Source organism: Ixodes scapularis, unplaced genomic scaffold (genome assembly GCF_016920785.2).
Source record: "Ixodes scapularis isolate PalLabHiFi unplaced genomic scaffold, ASM1692078v2 PGA_scaffold11__112_contigs__length_91849675, whole genome shotgun sequence".
NCBI classification, from domain to species: Eukaryota; Metazoa; Arthropoda; class Arachnida; order Ixodida; family Ixodidae; genus Ixodes; species Ixodes scapularis.
Window position 1 is genome coordinate 36,013,094 of NW_024609837.1, and position 26,430 is coordinate 36,039,523.

General features: G+C 44.1%; 1 protein-coding gene across 1 annotated transcript in view; it reads left to right on the plus strand.

The window, feature by feature from the left end:
- Positions 1–26,430, plus strand: part of LOC8042121 — a 60,193-nt gene that overhangs the window by 6,407 nt on the left and 27,356 nt on the right. The window contains exon 3 of the mRNA XM_029985580.4: positions 12,574–12,767. Coding sequence (XP_029841440.2) covers positions 12,574–12,767 — 194 coding nt within the window. The remainder of the gene's footprint in view (positions 1–12,573; positions 12,768–26,430) is intronic.

Below are 26,430 nucleotides of genomic sequence, written 5' to 3' on the forward strand. Positions count from 1 at the left end.
AAACCGTGATAATCACTTCACTACATTCTCAAGTTCTTGTTCTTAAGAAAGAAGTAAACTCAGATTCTAGAAACATGAACGATGGATGGTGAGTTTACATTTATTTCAGCAACTAGGTTTGGCGTTTGGCTGAACGTTTTTTACTATGAAGGAGATAAAAGGTCTTGTCAAGGATTAGGGTGACCGGTGTGTACTTCGGAGGACAGAACCGGAGGCGGAAGTTGTTCCTGGAGTATGAGGCTTGAATTAACTATTAAACTATTAGTTGCGCGTAAGCCCCTGCCGGGTGCCTGATTTTTTTTTTTTTTTTTGTCCTTGTTTATTATCGCGTTTCCTTTTTCTTTGCGCACGATGAATTTTACGCGACCCGAGGAATTTTGTTTTATGTAGTTAACAAACTGTCTGTTGACGAACGCGCGAGCGCTTTCCCCCATCAGGCTCGAAAACGTTACTTTGCGAAGAAATTTCGCGAGAAGCATGACATAAGAGGCGGCGCGTTCGTCCGCGCATTAGTTCGCTGCAGCTTCGCCAAGTTCAGCTATGGAAATCGGTATGCTGAGCGCGAATTCGTCTGCTTCTTTCACGAGGATTTCGATGACGTCAGAACTACGCCGAGCTCTCATTGTCTGATTGAATAAAATAGTGGGTAGACCTCGAGGCATCTAGAATTGAGGTCTACCCACTATACTTTCAATCTAAGCCAATCAAAGCTCGGCATCGTTCTGACTTCACCGCGACTTCTACCCAAGAAGTAGACAACTTGCTGTCCGCACTGAAAGAACCTACTAGTCAGATAGATGACCTAATGATGTAAATTCCGTAATTATACGGGCCAGTTCCGAGTCGGGATACGCTTTGAAGGTTGGTTATTCATATAAATTAAAACTAACTAAAAAAATGATTGAGTTTACTTTTTACTGTACACGAAGAAGACCAGCCTTGGCGGACGACCTAAGGATATCAGCAATAACGAAGCTCACAATACTATTAGGCCTTAACAATGCGATGTGCGCAAGGATAATATGTTCAATGAAACGTAGTGCTATTTTTTTCCCGGGAAGATCGTTTTTTTTTTGTATTGTCTACTCGTAGTCTGAGTTCTGTTCTTCGCCGGGATTCTTCAGTTAGTGTTGTGCAGAACGGCACTGCAAGGAACGACCTTACCAAAACTCATTCCTTTTGGGGGAAACAAAGTCAAGCCGCCGTTTCATCCTGTATTTGTACAAAAAGCAAGAAAAAAAAAAAAAACGGCAGGAGGAGTCTTATCTGTATATAGATAGACATTTAGACTTTTTTTTATTATCGACTGTTTTAGCTTCCGCCTTCAAGAGATGGGAAAATATGTCTGAAAGATTTAAAGGAAAAAGAAAAATCTGGAACAGATGAGATTGTGTGGCGATGCGACACGCAAGTTCAATCTGGATATTTTCTCTTGCTTGCCTTATCTTATAAAGTGATTATTGGGTAGAGTATTTCATAAATATACGCGACCGTAACGTTAAGGTAACGACACGTTTTTAATCTTAAATGTGTAACAGAAACGCGTTCCTTTCGAACCACTGGAAGTCGTAACAGGAACTCGTTCGATGATCGAGAAGAAATGAGGTACTACAGGTTTTACTTGAGCTAGTTCGTACATACTTGAATATGGTCAGCTGAACAATTACAAATTAGAAAAAACCGTGAGAGGAAATTTATACACACCGCTGACTATCAACTTGCTGCCTTTAATACTTCGTCTTCCTTTTTTTTTTCCTTTACTACAGCTAGTGATGACAGCCATTCGCCATGTCCGCGCGATGCCCCCATCAGGGTGCATTATTCAATTCCACACGCGAGCATCATGCCAATTCTACGGGACAGCATTGAGAAGCAAGGAGTGTCACCTTTTCAAAATGCGGACGGAGTGAACGTTGATTCCTTTTTGAAACTGTTAGGGTGCTACCTGACAGCTACAGTAGTGTCACATGAAGGCCAGGCATATATACAGAAAAGTGAAGTATGTATTGGTTCCCGGGTAGCTCCTCACCTCTGCGATGTATATTTGGCAGCGTGCGGAAGGAACATTGAAAGCAAACTAAAGGATACCAGAATCAAGGCCATCTTCCGATATGTCGATGACTTTTTTATTCTGTGCAACACTGAAGTGAATGAAGAAGAGGATGGGTGCAAAGCAAAAGCTATACAGTGCTTCCAAGAATGTTGCCCCGAATTGGATTTCACATATGAATTACCCGTTGAAAAATCCATCAGGTTCCTTGACCTGGTGCTTCAGTTTCAAGAAGGCCATGCGTGCTGGAGATATGAGCCGCGCTCGTGCCAAGGGTTTCTTCCATACAACTCGGGGCATTCGAAAATCATCAAAAGGAGTGTTGCCACAACTGCTCTTATTTCCACCTTAAAAAAATCATGTCACCATCAACTTGAACCAAGTTTTGAAACACAGATGAGGCGTCTACGTGAGTCTGGTTATCCGGAGTCTCTCCTGGTGACCGTCACGGAAACCATTTGCCAGAAGTTGAAACGCGAGCATGCAGGGAATGAGGCTTCATCGCAAGCTACAAATCGAAGAAACGTAGCTGTCATACCCTACATCCATGGTCTCACACACAACCTAAAAAAGATTGCCGAGAGGCATGATATTCGGGTTGTGTGCTCGGCACCAAACAAGGCCTACTCCCTGTGCCGGAGGACTAATCGAAAAACAAATCAAGAGAAGAAGCAATGCACAATTGCTCACAGGACACAATACAGCCCGTGCCAAAGCGGCGTTGTGTACAACATACCGCTTTCCTGCGGCAGGTGTTACATTGGGCAAACGGGATGGTGTGTGAACGATCGAGCTAGGGAGCACGCGGCTTCTGTTAAAGGAACATCGGCAGGACATCTTTCTGCACGTTGCCGGTCCTGCAAGTGCTCTCCTAATTTTAACATCACCATTATAGGGCGGCACCGGAACGCATATGCACGTGAACTAATTGAAGCTCTGGCCATCGAAGACAGTGCTCAACTGTGCGTGAGCACCCCCCGTCTATCATAATCCACCCAAAAGAAAAACAATACTTGGGACGTGGCACGAGCCGCATAACACCCTGATGGGGGTTATGCGGACATGGCAGATGGCTGTCATCACTAGCTGTAGTAAAGGGAAAAAAAAAAGAAGACGAAGTATTAAAGGCAGCAAGTTGATAGTCAGCGGTGTGTATGTATTTCCTCTCACGGGTTTTTCTAATTTGTAATTGTTCAGCTGACCATATTCAAGAAATGAGGAACGTGCTTTCGTTCCTGTTTTGGATTAACTGCCTTCAGTTGTCTTTCGTTATTGGTTGTCTCTGTGTTACGCAGGTAAATAAACTTCCATACGTTATTTTTTAATTATAAACTTACATATAGATATTTTTTTTAATTTCACCATGAAGGCGGTCGAACCGATGCTGTTCCTCTTAACAAAAAAGTCTGACACTGAACTTAGCTTACCTGTCAAAAAAAAAAAAAGCTTTTTAGCTGTTTTGAGGTTTAGGGTTTGCATCACAAAACACGTGTCTCTTTTCCCATTTTCCCGGCAAGTCTCGTTTGGCATATCAAGTCCGGCTGCTTCATTGTTTCCTCCAGTTTTTAGCATAGTTCCGCTATGCAAATCAGCATTGAAAAAACGCACTCGGCGTGTAGCTACACTTCTAGACAAATGGTAAGAGCGCGGACGAGGGGTTATCGATCGTAGCGCGGATGTAGCTCATTACCGAAGGAGATTAGGCAACGAAGATAGCAGGGTGTCGAACCGAAAAAAATACGGGTTCGGTTACGGTTCAGGTTCAGGTAAATTACTTTTGTTCCGGTTCAGTTCCGGTTTGATTAATTCGATCCGCGAACCGGTTCGCGAACCGGTTCGTGGCGCTGAACCGGTTCGCGAACCGGTTCGGAAATTATAAATGACAAATTGCAACATCAAAATAATAAAACAAAATACATCAAAATAACATGAAAAAAAAATTGCAACATCACGTTCTAGAAACGTGTTATGAAATGAGCACACATCGGCATTTAGGATTTACGAGATTGTAGAAAAATGAAATCCCGTGACGCGATTTTTTTGTTTTTGCACAGCTTTCCAATTCTCTTTCTTCCGTGCAAGCCGCGACCAGCACAATACTGGTTCCTATGTCAAGATTCATGGATGCAGCGTTTGTCAAGATTCATGGATGCAGCGTTTACATTCCTAGGACTGAGTGGAGAAGAAAAATATGTAAGCGAGGTGTGTGTCAGTTGACGGCACTTAAAAAAACAAATGGCATTGATAGCACATTCATTGTCAACAGCGCGTGGCCGAACCGTTTTGACATGAGCCGGTAACCGTTATTTTTTTTTTCGGTTCAGTTCCGGTTCGGGTTAATCGCGATAACAATATAACGGTTCGGGTTTGGGTTCAGTTCCGGAAAAAATACCGGTTCGGTTCCGGTTTTCGGTTCGGTTCGGTTCCGGTTCGACACCCTGGAAGATAGAAATAACGGATCTACTGTCACTGACATCTTAAGGAACAGGGGCGTGACTGATCATGTTCCCACTTCCTGCTTTGTGACTCGTGCTCCGGCGTTCTTATTGGGAATCGCCGCATGACTAGACAAGCGGAGTTCTGGCCAGATCTTGTACTTGTTTTTTCGAGTTGGGAGCTACAATGTTTTGCCGCCGAGGGTTTCACATGGTCACGTCACCACTCGCAACCTCGTGTTGGCAAAAAGATCACAGTACGTGAATAGCTATCCCGAAGGTTTATTTAGACGTCTGAGACCCCAAACCTCCTAAACAGAATCATAAAAGGACATTTGCCAGTCCAAATAAGCTTGCATCTTTAAAAATGCGCACGAATAAAAAAATGAAAAAAAAGGCCAGCAACCTTTATCTCTATAGTCCTCTTATAATGCATGAAATGAAGTATTTATGGAACGACCGTTTAGTTTTGTTAGCACAACATCAAACGGTCGTTTTGGAGAGTGAAGAGCGTATCGTTGAATGATTTCCCCTCAGAGCTTAGCGAAAAAAGGCTCGTCAAAGGATTTTATTTTATTTTGTTGACAGTATGATTTGTCACCGTGTAAATCATGAGATAATAAGACGTCACATGACGTCATGTACTGTGACCTGACGTAACGCGATGTAAAACGTGTCGCGACGTCACGCGACGCCGCAGTATCATGCGTCACGTGACCACATCACGTAACGTCAAGTCACGTGAGACGAATTTCCTCGCCGAATTTGGCGGAGAAATTGACGCCACGTGACATGACGTTGTTCTACGTGGTCAAGTGACGTGACACCACGGTGACAAGTCGCAACTCTATGTGGTCACGTGATATGACGTCATGCGACGTCAATTTTCCTTCTAAATTTAGCGGGAAAAGGTGCGGATGGGCGTCCTATGCGCGGACGAACGAACGAAGAAATGTTGCCAACGCTACGATTTAATGGTACCAATCAAGCATCGTCAAAAACGCAAGTCACTTGGCCTTTTTGTTTATGATTTGTTGAGCAATAATAGAACACACACAGAAACATGACGAGCACGATTATAATACGCCTTTGACGCTGTCTGATTGTTACCATCAGCTCGTAGCATAGGCTGCGTCTCGACTTAAAGGGGCACTGACACCCCAAAAATCGTATTTTTTTTTTTATTGTCTAATACGATGCAGGTTGCAGTCATAGACACGCAAAAAAAAAAAAAACGCATCGCGAAAAAAAATTTTTCCGCACGCGCGCGCGCCTTTTTGTTTTTGGCGTTTGATTCTCCCGCCTTTCGCCTCCTCGCTTCTTTTGATTCGTGACGTCAAGAATCATGAAATTTAGAAGCTTTGTAGGCGACATCTCTATAACATTTAATAACGGCAATCTTAAAACATGTTTTTTAACGCAATTGCGAACGCACTAAGGCCCTTCTTTTCGAAATACCTAAAATCGGGAGTTCGTTGTGGGGCCGTCTCCTGGATATGTATCCTCCCACGGAGAAAAAACGACGACGAAGTTTAGAGAGATTGGGAGCCTTTTGCATCTGCTCCCTCGAAAACGTCATCTGTTTTTATTTTACGGGTGGTACGCCGTGAAATTTAATTTCCGGCACCAAGCAGCAAGTTCCCGGTCCCGGCCCAGGGTGGTACTTCACCAGTAGCCCCGAGCCGAAGACCTCAGGGATGTCTGAACAAGCTCCATCGCTGGCGCCAGGGATCTCCGAGGGCGGGACACCCGGACCATCACGTGCAAGTGCTCAGCAGCCATCTCAGAACGCCATAGCCATGTCACCAGTTGTCATGGCTACCAGTACTATAAAAATCCCAACCAAGCGACGATGCCCGGACTTTGATAAAGATCCACTATCCGACGACGACCGAACCTCTACCTACACCGTTCACGGCACAGTCGCCCCATCGGAGGGAGGCAGTCATGATCACATGCAAGACGTCGACCTGGACGATTACGAGAACCCTTTCACTGAAGTCCGATACAAGAAAAACCGCCCTGCAGGGATACCAGTAGTCTTCAAAACAGTCAACAGCGAAAAATCTTTCTGGCGCATCAATCCCAATGTTGTTGCCAACGAAGTGATTGGCATCACCAAAGAGAAACTACTCTCGCACCGCATCAACAAGTATGGCAGCCTTGCTGTTACCGTGGAATCTCTCCTAGCGGCAAACAGGCTTCTTGCTGTTACATCGCTTTGTACCATCGAGGTGACCACGAGTGTCCCCGAGTCGTACTCACGGAACCTCGAGAAAATCAAAGGAGTCCCTCTTGAATACTCGGACGGTGAGCTACTCGAATATTTAAAAGATTTCGGCGTCCTCTATGTTCAGCGCCAGATTGCTTACAGACGACAGGATGACGGCAAAGTCGAAGAACACAAGACAGAGAGTGTCATTCTTCGTTTCCGTCCGGATCGCCCAATGCCACAGCGCATTTTAATGGGTTTCACATCTCACCCTGTAGAGGAATACTTTGGCCCACCCATCCAATGCTTTCACTGTCAAAGATATGGGCACATTTCAAAATTCTGTCGTGGTCCACAACGTTGTAAAGTGTGCGCTGGGCCACACAATCACAAGGCGTGTACATCTTTGCAAGACCCAAAGTGTGCCAACTGTGAAGGTCCACATCCCTCAACGTTTGCTGGATGCCCATGCAAGAAGTCCGCGACAAACATACACAAGAAGGAACTCGTGAACGGTAGGGATTACCGAGCAAAGAAACCGAACCCGAACCCAGACATTGTACGTTTTTCAAGGCCACCACCATCTGCAAATCTAAAGAAATCAACGAAGATAACGTACTCTGACGTCGTACAAGGGGCACCAAAAGAAGATAGGAGCAGATCAAAAGCAATGTTACAGCAAGACATTCCTCTGTCAAGAAATACCTCGGATCCTACGACACGGCCGCCAGTAGCAGCACCTCGTAGAGGAAAGAACAATGAATGCAACCCACCAGCTGCTGCAATTCCAGGTAGAATACCTCAGGAGCAACAAAACGACCTTGGACAAGTTATTGTTCCCATGCTTTTTGCTGCGCTTCGAGCAATAATCAGAACGCTGCCCGGTTCTAGCGACCTTCCGGAAGTTAGGGCAATACTGGCCATGGAACCACTCATCAGGACAACATGCCCATTGGTGAGGGGATACCTCCATGGCTGAGGTCTATAAGCGCACATCTATCCACCAGTGGAATGCCAACAGCTTGCAAGGAAAATTAGGGGACTTTCGACAATTTGTTGCACAATACTCTTTTCCCATTCTGGTAATATCAGAGGCGCGTGTAAATAATCAATTTCGACTTGCTAAGTATGTTATGTACCAATCAAAGAAGCCAAAAGGAACAAGTCGTTGCTTAGTCGGGGTGCGTAAAGAATTTGGCTCGATTCTGTTATTTACTTCAGATTCAAGTGCATTGGAGTATGTCGTCTGCAAAGTCAGTTACGGCACGACCTCACTTACTGTAGTAGGCGTATATATAGAACCGCAGAAGACTGTGACAAGAACAGAATTCGAGGCATTATTCACAAGACTTGAACGTCCCTACGTTGTTTGCGGAGATTTTAACGCCCATCATACCCTATGGGGCGGATCCCACTGCGATCTTCGAGGAAACCTTATAGAAAGCCTGGTAGACCAGTATGATATGTGCATTCTGAATGACGGCTCTCCAACATACTTGAAAGGTGTAAACTTTTCAAGTTGCCTTGACCTGACCTTGTGCTCCTCCGATCATTCACATGAGTTTGACTGGCGCACAGACTTGGACACGCGTGGCAGTGATCATTTTCCCATACTGATACACCATCCCCGGATTGTTGGTAATCGTGTTCCGCACCGGGTACACTTTACCAACTGGAAAATGTTCCGCTTTTTAAATAGCAAAGAGGTGGAAAAAATTCAGTCTCTCGAAGACTTTGAAAACATCATTAGCAGAAATTTTGAAAAGGCTACACGCAAGGTGCCCGTTCCAAAAGACCGTGGTTGTGTGAATGGCGAATATGAAAGACTGCGGGCTATAAGACGCAAAGCTGAAAGAAGATATCGGAGATCTGGGAGAATTGAAGACTATCGTGAGGCTCAACACCTCCATACTCAAATGCGCCGACAGCTAGAAAAGCTGGCTAAGCGTCATTGGAGAAAGCTTTGTGCCAGATTTTCTCCTTTCACCCAAGTTAAGATGGTATGGAACATATTGCGTTCGCTTAGGTCCCCTGTTACGCAACAACGTCCATTTCGGGCACTGGCACTTTCACGAGGAACATCCGAAGTGATAGTGGCTGATGAGTTTTGTGTTTCTCTATCTCAACCAGGTTTGGCAATGTTATCGCCAGAATATTGTGCCTCTCGTGAAGCTGCACTGAAAGACGTTGCTCACGAAATTCATTCCCAACACTGGCAACTCGACTCTAATTTCACCATTCATGAACTTAATGAGGCGTTACGAACGATTCGTAAGCATACAGCCCCTGGGCATGATCACATTCGTTATGAAGCACTTACAAATCTCGGGCCGGGAACACTGCGCAGCCTACTTGATATTTACAATGATGTGTGGAACAGAGAAACCTTCCCAGCTTCATGGAAACTAGCGAAGATAATTCCAATACTGAAGTCGGGAAAAACACCGAAAGAACTGGGATCATTTCGCCCAGTCAGTTTGATAAGCTGTGTAGGAAAAATCTTCGAAAAAATGATACAATCACGTCTACAATGGTGGATGGAAACAACCGATGTATTACCGGAACAATTAACCGGATTTCGACCTCGACGATGCACTATAGACTCAGTCTTAGATCTTGTAACAACTATTGAACATGAACGGGCATCCGAAAATATGACGATCGCTGTATTTCTAGACGTGCATCGCGCTTTTGACACCGTTAGTCACGAACATGTTCTCCGTGGACTTCTACGGCTTAAGATACGAGGCCGTATGATCCGCTGTATACGCAACTTTCTCATGCACAGGAAGATATTTGTAAGCACGAGTGAGGAAAATAGCAAACAACATGAACTCCATCATGGTGTGCCACAAGGCAGCGTGTTAAGCCCCACTTTATTTAATGTAGTCATGGCAGAACTGCCAAGTAAACTTCCTTCACCACTGAATGTGTCCATCTACGCTGATGATATTTGTATATGGGTATGTGGGTCTTCTGAGACCAAGCTACAAGAACAATTGCAGTATGGCCTTAATGACACATACAGTTATCTTCGTGAAAGGGGCATGGACATTTCAGTTAAAAAATCTGCATGTCTCCCATTTACTAGAAAGCACCTTAAGAATTTTAAATTGACACTTCAAGGACAACAGATTGAAAAGGTGAAGTGGCATCGTTTTCTTGGAGTTACGCTGGACTTCTCCCTCACATGGTCAAGACATATTAACATGCTTGAGGAAAAAATTAACAGAGTCATTAGCGTTCTTAGATAGGTGGCCGGTGCCAGATGGGGAGGCTCGACTGATGGACTACTGCTATTGCATACAGCTCTAGTACGCCAGACTATCGCATACTCCATTCCTGTTTTACATGGCCTCTCACCAACACTGGAAAAACGCTTGACATACATGATTGCGCGAAGTTTGCGCGTATGCCTTGGACTTCCCCGCGCAACATCTAGTGACCTCGTCATTGCTGAGGCCAAGGAACCTCCAGTACCTGTTCTCCGGGAACAAGAAACATGCCGCCATTATCTTCGACTGGCTTCGCACTCACATGCCCGACCCTTGTGCCAAAAGATACTTCGACGGACGGAGTCTAGCTTTCACCGACTTCTCGTCGCACTACCCGTCGCAGCACCCCATCATGCGCATTGGCTTCCAAGTCTAATCAACCCTCCGTGGACAATTCCGCCACTGGAGATATACAGACCGAAATTCCTGGTCTTGGATCAAAATCTTCGGTGGCCCCCCTGGTGGAGAAGACAATGTCCCTCTCCCATTTAGAGGCACGCTACAAAGACAACATTCATATTTACACAGACGGGTCAACATCTAACAAGGGGTCAACATCTGCTTACTCAAACCCGATGTTAGACACATTTAAATGTTTTCGATTGTCCCATCATACATGCTCGACGTCAGCGGAATTACATGCAATACTTTCAGCATCATCATTCATTGAAGCATTCGGTACACCATCAAACTGGGTTATTCTAACGGACTCAAAAGCATCCCTAGAGTTATTACAAGGCATGCACCTTCGTACTTCCCAGGCGACCATTATATATCGGGTGCAACTCACGTTAGCACAAGCTCGGCTCCACGGACATAACGTCAGACTACAATGGATACCGAGCCACTGCCAAATCGCCGGAAATGAAGAGGCTGATCACCTGGCAGCTCAAGCTCACGATGGTGACGCAATGGAAGCGACATCCTTTACCCCTGGAGATGCAAAATTCATCCTTCGTCACTTACGCCATCTACGTTGACGGAAGTGCTGGCTAAAGGACACTTCAGCAGAGACTCTCCTACCATATATTGACCCGGACTTTGAGCTTCCACCGCATACCGGGATGAAAAGAATATACGACGCATTAATCCATCGACTCAGACTTGAAGTGGCCTTTACTAACAGCTTTTTATTTCGAATTAAACGCCGAGATTCGCCAAGATGTGACTGTGGAGAACCATATCAGGATGTACAACATATCCTCCTTGACTGTGAACGCTTTCAACATGAAAGGCGCCGGATGGAGATTCGCCTTCAAATATTAGATGATAGACCCTTGTCTCTGACCAAGTTGTTGGGGCCCTGGCCGAAGCGTAAAAAACAAGACAGAGCAATGAATATCATTCATGACTTTCTAAAGGACACTAGAATCGTGTATGATTATTAAGTGCGAACGTGCATCAATTTCAACGGGAATGACTTTGTATGTAATTTAGCAAATGGTGCACGACTCCCAAACGGTCGTCTTATTCGCAATTGTAATTAGATTTGTTTGTATGTTTTTTTACGGTTTTACTTTATGTGTTTTATCTTTATTCTTTTCCTTTTATGTTTTTCCTTTTATTCATATATATTTTCTCTCTCTTTCTCGTTATGGAGTAGCCGGTGTCATTTAAAGAATACCAACATCTACATAATAAAGAATTTATCTCTCTCTCTCTCTCTCCTCCCACGGAAAACAGGCGACACCGCTCAAAACCGGTCCGCCGCAACGCCGGCGCTCGCTCCTTTCCTCCTCGCTTTGGGTCGCCATGGCAACAGCAGGGAGTCGTGAAAGAAAGTGGACTCTCAGGGCTCCGCAATATTTGACGTCAACGCACCGGCGCGGATCGCGCGGGAACTTCGAATTCGGCATTTGGAAATTGTTTTTTTACTTCACAAATACTGAATTCATAAATTTCAAATTTTGAGGGTAATGTCCCGGCATCGTTTTCAATCGTTTCAAATAATAAAAAAAAAAATATGACTTTGATGTGTCAGTGCCCCTTTAAGGTGAAACGAAGTATAGGAGTTTCCGTTATAAACAACGAAACAAAAACATTATGCCCATTAAAAAAAGAAAAATCTGGGCGATCGAAAGCTTAAAGTTCGCAAAAACTAGAGACAATAGACGAAGTCCAGAAGCACAGTCGCGTCTATGTACCCATCTACTGCCCTTTTCTTAAAAAATTTTTTGCCTTTCTTCTGTTCTGGTATCGGCAATATTAAATGCTCATTTTAAGACGAAAGCCTTGCTTGTCCCATTACGCGAAAAGCCGTCGGCGTTGTCCCCGAGAGGTGGCCACAAAACTACGTCATCAAACACGCGCCTCAGAAATGAAACATAAAGCAAAGCACAGCAACGCAAATGCTTTGTCACGGAAGCCGTCGTGAGGCTGGCGGGGTTAGCCGCGCCTGCGCGCTGGGGGAGCGTGATGTCAGCGTCGGAGCGCCGTGTGCAAAAGGAAGACGTGGCGCGCTGCTTCCAAGAATGCGCTGCATTCTTGGACTTAAGAAGTCACTGAAGACTTAAGAAGTCTTTAGTGACCTCAGCGAGATTTTCTTTTCAGAATTCCTGCCACTTGGTGATCTCTCTCTCTCTCTCTCAAAATTTCCCGCAGACCCTCGAAAGGAAGTTACGAGGCCCTGATCGGCGACCTGCGGTTACTGACCAACTACAGCATCGCCGTGGAGCCGGATTTCGGAAGCGATTCGGCGGCCAACGCCATCATCTACGCGGCTAACCCTTCGCTCGAGGACGACCGCAGGTTCCAGATGGTCACCTCCGAGTACACGCTCATGACTACCAAGGGCTGTAAGTATATATATGCGGGGGTCTCTCCAGGCGATCTAACAATGTGCATCGAAGAGAAAATCTTTTATCCGGGGCTGGTGCCTGCACTCTATAAAACCGCGGTAGCAGCGTTAAAAGTCGCAGACACACACTGCTTATATACGCATTGCAAAAAAGAAAAAAAAAAACTTATTGTGTGCACCGCGAGACTGAGCATGATGGTGTAACCCCACAATCGGCGTCGCACTAGACACATCTCAATCTTCTTTATTATCAGCCCAACTTCCATCGTACATGGCGGCGATTGGCACTCCCCGGCGGGTGCTTTGCGGGAGAGACGGACGGCGAGAAATGCGAAGACGGTCGACCAAATGGCGCTCCCCGAGGGCTTAAGAAAGAACGGCCAATGTCGCAACCTGATTGGTGCAAAACGCTAATTAGACGCACACGACTCGCCTCACCCTGGCGTTTGCTTATAAGTTGTCGGCGACCAAAGCGAGCGAGTCGCACCCTCGTAAGACACTGTGGCCTATATCCTGAGCGCTTCGATGTCAATCTTGTTCGCTCGTATTAGTAATTGAGGTTGTGTTTATATTTATACAGCTTGTAGTAGGTCAGCCATTTCAAAGTTGCGACGAGTCACTCGCTGTAGATGAGCAATTCAGCCAGTGCGGTACAACCGCTAGCCTGGGATCTTTAACGTGCACTCCACAGTAGTGATACACGACCGCACGCCGGCACGATGCTCGCGCATTTTACGCCGTTTACTCGTACACATTTATTGAAATGACTTTTTCTTTTCGTAAACCCCTTTACATTTTGTATTTAAGATACAAATGTTTTCTTCAAAACACCACGTTTCGGAAAGCCGGCTAGCGATCGAGATATCCAAAATACGGCAATCGTACACATAGTAGATTATTTCAGAAGACGAATGGGTGATGCCCTGACGGCTGAAGTTGTTTTCGCCGAGTAATAATTTCCCTGAAAAATACTATTTTCATGTACAGTGATTGTTTTCTCATATGAGGCGAATATGTTTAAGGGGTACCTTCCGTGTTAATCGTGCTAGCGCCTCCTTGAATAAATTCTTACAATTCAATTATGGATGATCAATAACCTCTGAGATATTATATGGCCATCGTGTCATTAAGGAGCGACACAAACTTGGAAGGTGTTTAGATTAGCAAAAGTAGGATACCTTGTGAACAAAAAAAAAACAATACACAAGAGGTTCCTGATCGTCGTACGAATCGCACATTACGCAGGCCGAGCCCCGTTATAGGCCTCGCATAATCATGTCTTCCGGAAAGAGTTAACTTCCTCGGTATACAATGATTACGTGGAACTAGGCAACGCTACGCCACAAACTACCTGTCTCGAATAATTTATACAATCGCGCCGTTACCGATGCTTCGGAAAACCGCTTCCCACGTGGACCTGAGCTCCGTTCCGCTCATGCTCATTGAATTAAGAAAACCCCCCATGCCTCCAGAGAGTCTTAGAAGAAGTATTGATATAAAAGGTGAACCACCCCAACCGCGTTGGGGCATGAATTGTGACCTGATAAAGTTGAGAGCCTTCGTATGTTCAGTTCTTAGAACGGAACGGGTTTCAGCTACTGAATTTTATGAAAGAACCGTGCCGAACGACCGTCACGAAGGAGCGTCATGATGAACCGTCGCGTCAATTTACCTGCTAGATTTAGCGGGAAAATTGATTTCACATGACAACGTCGTGTGACCTGAAGTCACGTCATGTTCATTTCCGCACCTAAATTTAGCGGGGAAATACGTCTCGTGAGTGACCACATCACGTGACCTCAATTGACGCGATATTAAACTTTCCACCTATAATTTGCGAGGAAATTGATATACCTAAACACGTCATGGGACCTCAAGTCACTTGAGGCTAATTTTTCCATCTTGATTTAGCCGAGAAATTGATGTCATGTGACGTGATCACGTCATGTGATCTGAAGTCACGTAGCGTCAATTTCTGCGAGCTGGTTTAGCTGTGTAAGTCAGCTGTGCATGTGTGTTGTTTACAGCTAGACACATTCCGTGCTCCGCTGTCTTCGTCAGCATGCTCAATCTCGTATAATGTTTATTTTTCTTCGGATCGGTTAACAATGAAATACACTCGAGTGTTTACATACTAAAAAAGATTGCTCTGCGTTCGCTTTCGTGCAGAACACACAAATAACCAACTTCGGGCAAAAATGAAGGGGTGCGACCGATCGACGAAGCTCATAATACGATCAGACCTGAAAGTTGAAATCTGAGCAGTGACAATGGGCCCGCCCACTGCCCCTGCACAATGTGTAATTTTCTTCTTTTTTTTTCTGATTGTTATTTGAGATTTTTTATTCACTGGGATCATGCAATGTTCGCCGTGATTATCGCGTTCTACAGGAAAGTGATTTCATATATATATCTTTATTTTTTCAGTGTGTAGTAGTTTACCCTAAACGTGAGAGTACGTACTTCAAATAACAATTCACAAAATTCACAAAACCGGCCGCCACACTAAAGGAGAAGAAAAAAAGAATTGGCGCAACAGCGCTTTGTATCTAATTGCTGTCTGGGAAGTTGGGTGTTGGGTAAGAAACCGGAAACTCTTTTCTCTCCTTACATATACATATTAATGAGGAGCGCGGTGACAAAGTGATGACGAAACGGGACCGTGACTCTGAGGTAATTGGCTCCCGTTTTACTTAAACAGCCGCCCGCGTGCTGAACGCGCCGACGCCCCAAGTAGGCGCGAGAGATTCATTACCATTTAGACATAAATATTCTACGCACTCTTTGCAAACAACGCAGGCTTTTCCGCAGGACATGCCTATAGATCCAGTCGACGCAACTATAACAATAGAGAAAATGGCAAGGAGGGCCACAAAGACTCTCTTGAAGAACATGCATATTGTCACAAACGACAAATCATGAGGAGGCGAATAACTGGAGAAACTAAACGTTTAATGGGGCGAACTTGTGCCCAAAACAATAGAGAGAAAGACTAGCGTCACAGGCGTGTCGATGTCGGCGAAACAGCAGGATCGAGTGCTGAGGCGAGACCGACTGCGGTTCGCCACGCGGAGCATCTTTTTCATCAGACAAGCTCAGTGTTGTACGGAACGGCGTTTCTGGAACGCGTTCCTTTTAGGAGGAACGAAGGAACGCCGCCGTTACATTTGGCAACGGTGGAACTGGAACGGGAACTCGTTACACTTTTACTGGAACGGAAAGAGTAACGGCGTTCGTTTTTCTTCGTTCAGTGGGGTAATTTTTTATTTAATTTCTAAGAGGGAAATTTTAAAGGTATAAGAACTATACTTTTACGAACATATTGTTTTTAACTTGTTAACTTTTTGGCTACTTATCTTAGGGTTTATTTTGTGTGATCCTCGCCTGGAAACAGTCGGGTGCAGGAGGGCTGGTGGACACTGATTCTTTTTTGAGTGCCCGAGACTGAGGTACAAAAAGCAAAACTTGCAGCCGCAGGAAAATACACAGAAAGAGGGACGTTTCAAACTTAGCTCCTTTCTATCCCCCCCCCCCCCCCCCTTTCCACTAATCCTCATACTCCCAGAAATCTAAGGCCGACTAAAGCCATTTCCGAACTTCCATGAAGAGGCCTACAGTTACAACAAAAGAACAGTTTACCAGACATCGAATGCACCCTTGTATCCCAAACATTGGTCACTTAAAAGAGACATAAAAATTAACCTTGATTTCTTCTCCCCTTGTCCCCCACCTTCAAACTGAACAACGAATCCAACCTTCACATAGACGTATTTGTACTTTTCAAGACAAACCTTCCAAAATACCTCTCCTCTCCTTCACTTCTTCGTCGTGCGGACAGCAACATCGAAGAGCAACTGTTGTTAAACTGTTGTTAAGTTCGAACAAGGAACTTTGTTAGAATTAAAATTTAAACATGTGAGGTTGTTGTAAAACGCTCGTGCAATGTGCACGAGCGTTTTACAACAACATTTGTTGTTGTAAAACGTACATTTGGCTCGTCTGGATCGTTCACCACAAATATAAATATGGTTAAAAGCTAAGATTTTTAAACTTGAATATTTTCAAAATTCAATTTTAAACTTGAATATAAATCAAACCTTGATTCCGCTTGTTTTCTTCTTTTGGTGCCCTTCCATCACGACATATAAATTTGTATGTTCCCATTTGATGACATTAATAAAAAAAATTGATTAATCTAACTAAATATGGTAATCACCAAAATAAAAATGTAACGTATATGTAACGATACGTACAATTTCTTTAACTGTAACGGGAACGAGTTCCTTCTTCACATAAGGAACTTGTAACGGGAACGCGTTCCAAAAATCGGAAGGAACGAGGAACGAGCTTTCGTTCCTTTTCTAGAGGAACGTGTACAACACTGGACAAGCTTGATAAATCGTATAGTCCATTATCTCCCACGTACGATCGCGAGAGCCCCCTTTTTTTATAGTGCTTTCGATGCTGGCGAAACAGGCTCAAGCCGCCGACGTGCTGATGTTTATACAACATCTGACGTCACAACCAGATGGCGGACCGGTAAACTCGCAGGCTAGTTTCGGTTTTGGCTTTATCCAGACTTGTACCGTACGCATTACAAGTAATCAAATTACTTCTAATCGATTACTTTTTGGAGTAATTTTGTAATCAGTTGATTACTTCTATTAGGCAGTTTTCACAAGAGTAATCTGATCACTTTTTGAAGTAATAAAATTACTTGTAACCGTTACAATTTGTCCACGGGACCCCCCCCCCCCCCCCCCCCCCTCCGGGCACACACCTTTTTTTTTTTTATGAAATGACAAAAATAAAATTTGCTTTTTTTTGTCGACGAAAAAAATAAAAAATTTTGAGGAGCTGTAGGAAACGAGGTCAATCTCTTTCTATGTACAGTTTCTGTAAAATGTCCGTTTTTTTTTTTTGTTTTTTTTTTCGAGCCGGGACTGGGAGTGGGAAGCCCCAGGGAAGCCACAGTGCGTGACAAAGGCCATTCAGGGCGAAGTTTGAGGAAGCAGAATGTAGCTTTGTGAGTCCTTCGTTCAAACTAGCCCCCTCACGCAAACACACACACAGACATAAAAAAAATATCCTGCTTAGGGTACCTACTCGCAGCCCGTAGGAGAACCAGAACCGAAGAATGCCTAAAGCGGATGCAAAATATAACAAAGGCAGCTGAAATATTTCCCCTACGTGATCTTTGTGACAAGCAATGTTTCGAGTTGAGAAGTGGTCGGGGCGATCTCTTCCGCTAATGGATACTACACATGATCCGTTTCAAATCCTGGAGCTGCTGCTCTTTTGTATAACATGCGAGCTCATCCACATGAGAATAATAAAATGAGCGACGCAAACTTTGAGCGACAACCCTTGCTCAAGCTTAAAAAAATGTAGAACCCCCGCCCCCCTCCCACACACACACACACACACACACACGCACACTGGCGAACGCCCAAATCATTAAACGTTTTCAAACGAATTCTATGCTTGTGTCCGCATTGTGAAGGTGCAACGACCACGAAGAGGGAGCTAGTTTTTCTTCTTCAATACTTGTGCAAATGTGAAATATACCTAGGTTGGAAGTAGTTCATTGCTATGAGCGCTAAAGATGTGTCGACAATAAAGTAATCGGAAAAGTTACGATTGCTTTTTTAAGTAATGTCCAATTACTTTTGCCGTCGAGTAATCAAGTAATCTAATCGACTACTTTTTAGCCAAGAGTAATAGTAATTGTAATCGATTACTTTTTTTTAGTAACGTGTACAAGACTGACTTTATCGTATTTCTACCATTAAAATTATTTAAAAAAAGTTTTTTTGGGAAATTTTCTTTGTTGCTCTAGGCTCAGTTTCTTGCGCTCTTTCACAAGATATGCTTAGTTCAAAACGTTGAAATTGACGCCGGGATTGGCGTCAATAGACGCCATCACTCCTCAGCCAATGGGATTGCGGCATGATCCGATAAGAACTCCGGAGAACGAATCAGGGCGTAAGAATAGGGGAACGAATTAGGCCACGCCCCGCTGTTCTTAAGCTGTTAGTGCCCATGCGCCGACAAACTGAGAGAGAGAAGAATACGAGAGCGCGCGGCGGCTTGATAACGACCAGCTCTACTTGATATGATTAGTTGGCACACGTAAAGCTATAGCTGCCTATGTATCCACAGCACTCTTTGAATGCGCAAGAGCGCGGAATGCCGGCGTCCGGCGTTGGCTCTCGCGTTCGGACGCGTTCAACGAGTGCGATGGAGTCAAACGCAGCTAGCTTTAGGAGTATACCCAGTAACGTAGCCTCCTATATACTGACAAATCCTGGCAGATCGCCACGAGACGCGGCCGCCGAAATGGAAAAGGCGGAGCCGCAGACAACGGATGAGAGGGAAGCCACGTGACTGGCGCCCCGCTGCGACGAGGCGCCAAAACACACTTCTCCTTTCGAGCGAACAAGTATCTTTCGGGTCCTCGCCGCTGCAAAACCTGTGCGCTGACGTCCAGGCTCCCCGAGAAATGGCTCTTTGATGCTCTGTACTACCAGATTCTCGCGCTTCAAATCTGCGACCGGGCACTCTGTGGCCCGCCCCGTCGTCGAACCGCCAGGCTTTGTGAGTTTAGAGGAGGCTACGCAAGTAATCATTCCAACCAGAGCGCGGCGTTCTGACGTACCCGCTCGCATTCGTCGCCTTCTCTCCATCAGTTTATCAGCGCTTAGCTTCCAAGCAAACCGACCGAAATGATCTGGCGTAATTTAATAGGCCCGCATGGCAACGCGCGAGAGCCCCATGGAGACGGGAAGTACGTCAACAGAACTTGCAAACCCCGCTCGCTCACAACGTTACGGGGGAAACGTGTTCCGTGCTTCAAGTAGGGGAACGTCCGCGATTGCTTCAGAACTATGTACCAACCCAGAATCCAAAAGAGGAGATGGGATGGCAGCGCAGTTTCGGCTCGCCTTTTTTTGCCCCCAGAGGATAGGAATCTTGCGAAAAACAAACAGGGTCGCGCAGCTGCAGATATTTTTTTAAAACGAAGTATTGCGACAAAAGACAACGATAGTAATATGAAAGGTCAGGTAGGAAGAGAAAATTTAACTACGATCCCTGAGGCAACAGCGTTCAAGTTATAATTGCTTCTTAGTTCAAATAATATAAAATATTTGATGGCTCGACGAAGCCATATGAAAACATGGGCTATGTTTAATATATGCAGTTTGGAAGACCGTTGTTTGTTTTTTGTACACTCGAGGTCTTCGAAAGTTTGCGACACACAAGTACAGAAGTGAACAATGAAAGTTGTTTGGAGTGTACACCCAATTAACAACTTGTCCCCTCCTCAAAAAAAAAAAAAAAAAAAAAAAAAAAATATATATATATATATATATATATATATATATATATATATATATATATATATATATATATATATATATATATATATATATATATAGTGTTTTTTTAGCTGCACCAAATTAAAAAAAAGGGGGGAACGTGAGATAGCGTAATTTAAGCCCTGGGGAAGTGTTAATGGCCATGGCGGCCTCTAGAGAAAAGGTGAAATGAGGTAATTAGTTAACTAATTAACTAAAATGTTTAAACTACTTAATTTATTACTTGAAGGCACATAATGTATTTAGAGAATTGAAGCTCGACCACAATATGGTCCAGCACGGCCATCAAAGTTTGGTTAAAAAAATTGTAGTAGGTGTTACGAGGTCAAGAAAGGTCACTTTGATACACGGCGTCAAACCGAAACTAAACTAGAAAGAGCGCCGGTAAAGTAATCGCTCCGCCCTTCCGGCCCCCGTGGATCGTCGTGATCGCAGCCAGCTTCGCCTAAGCAAGTGGAGCCGGCCGCGATTATTACAAATCGCATGCCCGAAAGGGCGAAGCGACAACTTTACCGGCGCTCTTTCTCGCTTATAGTTTCGGTTTGACGCCGTGTACCAAAGTGACATTTCTTGACCCCGTAGCGCCTACTGCAAATTTTTTAATCAAACTTTGATGGCAGGGCTTGACCATATTGAGGTCGAGCTTCAATTCTCTGAATACTTTATGTGCCCTCAAGTGAAAAATTAAAAAGTTAGTTAAAACCTTTTAGTTAATGAGCTAACTAATTACCTAATTTCACCTTTTTTCTAGAGGCCGCCATGGCCATTAACACTTCCCCAGGGCTTAAATTACTCTATCTCGCGTTCCCTTTCATAAAAATTTGGTGCTGCTAAAAAACAAAAACAAAAAAAACACTGTATATGTATATAGTTACGCAATACTGAAAGCCGCTAATGTGACCTATGCAGGAGTGGATTGAAAGTTTATAAAGAGCTGAAATACCAGAGATCAGGCATTACTATATTCTACAAAAAATAATATCTCTACTTTACGGCGATACTTAACGACGCAACGGGGAACGCCAAGTTTTTGTCCAAATGAGGCGCTAGTGGCCCGGACAACATGACAGAGTTTTAGAACTAACCATTATCTTATTCGAAAGCTGTAGGCCATTTCCTGAAGCTTTCAATTGGAAAATGGGGCGCGCTGCCGGTACCTGAAGCCATTTATCTCCGCGTATTCGTAGACCTTGTTGGCCGCCATTTACCCATTGAAAAGTTCCGAAAACCCCCTAAAGCTTTTAAACCAAACAACTGCAGGCTCTGCGACTTAGGCACCTGGTGGGAAGCGCTAGCGCTACATTTGCGCGGGGTCTGAGCGTACAGCCATATTTATTTTTGTTGTGGAGAACAAGAACAGCAACAACAACAACAAACACATTATAAACCTTTTTTCGGGACGCTCTGTATCGTAATTTTCGATCATACGTCGTTCTGGGGAACCGAACACTTTTGGTGCTTTTGTTTACTTGGTGTGATCAAACAGTCTTAATGCTGGTATAGAAATGACGGTTCGGATCAAATAGTGCCGTGTCATTCAGTGCTAGGGAGAACAACAGCATACTTTATTGTCGGTGAGAGCTTAGCAAATGCAGGGCTCGGCAAGCATCTGATTATCGCTTTGAAGAGAATAAATTGCGGTTTTGGCCCGGTAAGAACTACAAAAAAGCGAATCACGAAGCAAGAATTAATATATTCAATCATATACTATCCCGCATTTTTTAAGCCGTCAGTAACTATAAAATTAACGACAGCCAACAGCGGCGATGACGTAGCACACTTCACAAGAAGGGCATATAGCGTCTTCGAGTTTATTCGTCTGCCATAGACCGCCATGTTTGCTTTCCAAAACATGCACGGTGCACCTTCATACTTCTCGTCCCAGAACAAGTACCTACTCCAGCGCCTTTTCCTTAATTTTAACTTTTAGCATAGCGTTCATTAGGTATTGCCATGTGCCGAATTAAAAACAGTCTGCGCAGGACGTTTCACCCTGCTCAGTGTCGAACCCCAGGCTGTTTCTTTTCTTAAGGTATGAACCAAATTTTTGTTTCCTCATTCGCCGACTTGTTTTCAAAGACTGACGAGAGTGGTTCCCTCATATGCTTTGTCCGGAAAGTAAAAATTCCCGACTTCTTAGAGCAAAATTAACCGCAAAATAAGTTTACACAAAAAATCTATATCGCGAAGAGATATCTCAAAGGTGGTGAAGCTGGAGCCTGGAAGAATGAATACAGAGAGGTCTTTGGAAAGGAAATGAAGTTTTGCGTCGGAAACCTTCCTGTGCGGAGTGCAAGTTCGTCTGCTTCTATTGCAAGGGTTCTGGTGACGTCAGAACGCCGAGCTGAAATTGGCTCTGATTGAAAGATAGTGGGTAGACCTCGAGGTAGCCTGCTTTGAGTTCTACCCGCTATCCTTCAAACAGAGCCAATCAGAACTCAGCCTCTTTCTGACGTCCCCACAATCCCTGCAAAAGGAGCAGACGAACTTGCGGTCGGCATACCCTGTTCCGCATAGTTCGACTGCAGCTGACTCTATACAGTCTGATGGAGTCAATGAAGTAGAAAGCAAAAAGTGCATCGCCATGACGCATGTTGTTTTTGCGTGTTTGCTATAACCCGCTAAATAAATCGCGCATAAATGCGCCGTGATTCTTTTTTTTTTTTTGCGCGATTGGTATAGTTGGTTATGGCAAATGCACGAAGACGACAGGTACCGTGAGGGTACCATTATGGCACTACTTTCTTAGAGAGTTTTAGAAAACTGTGTTTGCATATCCGATACGGTTCGTATACCAGTTCGTATATGAGTTCGTATACCGGAGGGCTCATCGTACCGAATCGGATGTGCAAAAACAGTTCCCTAAAACTCCCTATTGACCCAATCGTATCGTAGCGTCGGGTACGGTGCAACATAAAGTAAAATAGAGTATAAACGGAATGTTGAGAAAGATTTGCTTGAGATTCTGGTATCCTCTTGAGTGTTCACAGTTACAACACTTATTTCAGCAGCTGCGACATTTCTCAATCTTGTCTATATGCAAAAAACGAATAGCTTATAGTAGATAGAGTCAGAGTCTGGAGCCGTGCTTTGTAGTACAAACAGGGTACGCCTCGATTGAGTTGAGCTCCTTTTGTTACGCGTCGACGTCGCGCATCTCAATTCCAGAAGTGCTGTATGCTTGAGTAAAGCAGAGTTCCTTATTGATCAAAGTCTATCGGTTGCAAAGATAAGTTAGAAATATTTGAAGATTCCGCGAATGAATCGATGCACTTATAAGTGCCTCTTTTTTTATGTCCTTCACAGAGGTGCCTCTTTCCCATGGTCGACGATGAAACACCAATAAGAACGTTCATTGCTCAAATGGCAGCAAGCAAACCCCATGGTCCTTCTATCTGTGCTCCCGTGATTATAATGAAATATATAAACGGTCACTCTGCAGCTGTGCGACGGGCTCCTCCTGCCCTCAGATTCCTTCATGTTTTCTTTTACTTTTGTTATTGAGCGCTCTCAGGCGTACCGGCAATTATAATTACATTAAATATTTAAAAATTTTGGCTCGCTGCGCAACCTCATCGCCCAATTGCCCGTTTTATAATTTCTAACTACCACTGCACAGCTAGCATTACCTCTATGAAAGCACCCTATCCTTGCCTAACCCCTCTTCTTGGTAGATAAATATTTCGCCGATGTTCGTTTCGCAAGATTTATCACTCTAACCAAACACCTCGCCGAGCACTGTTTTCAGAACCATATCTTTCACGCACGCAACTATAACTTAGGATCTCCTCTTGCGACATGTCTACTTCTAATTCCTCCTTGCCACGAACCTCGTTTGAATATAATCGCCTTATCGCAGTCATAGTTTGAATTACGAACACCGCTGATTTTAGAATTGCAATTACTGATTTGCTAATTGTTGTTTCGTAGTACAATTGCACTTACCTCTTCTTTAACTCTTATGTTTCTGTTACAATGTCCATTCCTTTCTCTAATGCCTTCGGGGCTGAGATAATTATAAACTAAGTGAAATGAAAAGACTGACTTTCAAAACATTAAACGTCGAATCTATTTCAGGTAAAAAACTTTTCAGCAAGGAATAAATTAATATATTCTTGGTTATACAATGAAAGCTAAACAAAAAAAAAAAAGGACCAGGCCAGCCGAAACACGTCTGTTTTCTTCCTGACATTTGTCAAATCCGTCGACAATGTCAGTTTTTTGTATTGACGATAATAGGCCTAGGAAACAAAATTTCAATCTTTTGTTAAACAATGTTTTATCCAGATAAGGTCAAGTTCTCCAACTATCGTGTTCAATTCCAACCGGTACAATGACATTTTGAGACGCCGTCTTATCTATTCTCTGCCTCTTTTACGTTTTGATGTTTCTTCTCTACACCCATCTCAGGTTAATTCAACAGGGTTAATATTTACCATTCTGACGGAGTTCAAGCTTTCTGAGATGCGTAGTTCATTTACACGGGGCGGAAAACACGGACCTCTTTTCTCGGGCACGTCTTTTTCCATATTCGTTCGTTTCATTTTCATTGATTTCTGAACTGACAAGAATGACACAGAATAAATCGTACCGTTTCCAGGGTGTGCCAAGCAGTAAAGTCAGCCTGAGTGTACATCAAAAGAGTCCCGCAGTTCCCTGCATTCCGCGTTACAATCTTGGATTGCCAAGGGGTCTTCTGCGATTTTCCAGCAGTGTCTATTTAGCCAAAGCTTTATCGTGAATTCGAAGACACGACTGCTATGCGCCCCAGAAAAACACGAGGCTTAAGTTGAACCGGGTTCATTTGCTGCTCTAAGTCGAAGGATATCGAGTTTCGAATGGATGGCCTAAAATAGGGACAACCAAAAACGCGTTCAACAGGAGGTTGGTGGAGACATTCGTGAATTCTTTAAAATCAAGTGAACTCTTGCATTAGTGATTTCCCAGTTCCGATGACCAAATTTGTCCTCATTAGTCAAGCTTAGTAATTTTTTTATTTTTAGTTTTCACAAAACGCGCACATGCTAGACTTTTTGATCTCGCGAATTACGATATCTGACTAAAAATTAAAAAAAAAAATGTTATTTTTGTTTCTTGTGTTTCATCGTCAAAAGATTAATGTATGCATGCAGTTATTTTATGTTAATCTATATTTAAGCGATTGGAAATTCAATATTCCTGAACAAAGATTGTGTCACGTTCACTGATCTCTATTTTAGTAGGCTGGATCGCGGATCAGGAGCCCGCCGGTGTCGCCACCGGCGGCCATTGCTTGACACCAGGCAATACACGCAGGTCTATGGGAGAAACACACAAAAGTAAGCATACTGAAGCATGTACGCTGTGCTCTGTGCTCGGAGGCGAGTATTTTATGGTGCGCTACGATCCTTATGTCGGATCTTTGGAGATCGAATTGGTATTTCTCAAACGTCCGGTCACCGAATCAAAAAATGAAACGTACCGGAGCACCTACGGCTGAGCTGGCGAGCTTGCTCTCGTAGAGGAGTAAACAAAGTAGCTTGCCGTCAATAAGACCGTCCTCAGGGAAGCCCAGAAGTTGATGAATGACAAAGAAGTTCCAGCTCGACAGCGGCTTTCCGGGAGAGAGCGAATTCCGCGTAGCAAAGCCTTCGAGCTTGTCGTCTGCTAAACCCAACTCAACGAAACCGCCACCGACTCGGCGGTAACTCTAGGTAACTCTCGCCTCATTGAGTTGCACCACAGCGGAGTCACTCTCGACCACAAAATATTTGTTTAGAAGAACTGCAACGGCTGTCAGTTTTAATGTTTGTACGCAAGCTATTTGACGGGCTTATCGAAAACCATCCGAAAAGTTTCAATGTCGACAACAGCTTAGAAACAGGGGAAAACGTCACTTTTTCTCGTTCTTCCCATAGAGTCTCATGCATTGGCTGGTGTCAATCAATGGCCGCCGGTGGCGACACTCGGCCCCACCTGCCGAGGCCGCGGTCCGCGATCCAGCCTACTACAGTAGAGATCAGTGGTCACGTTCCTCAAATAATAAGTCTGACCGTCAGCGAGCGTAAGCAGTTATTATGCATTAATTTTTCTAGCTTCACGTGGACTTGTATACACGTTACTAAAAATAGTAAGGAATTGTTTTTACAATTAATCAAGGCTAAATTGTGATTTATTATAATTACAATTACCCTCCCGCAAAAGTAACTGACCCTTCCCCAAAAAGTAATCCGTTACTTCCGTGGTGTTACTTTCAACATTATTGTCCTCATGTAAGTAACAAAGGGAAGGGGGTTATTCAAG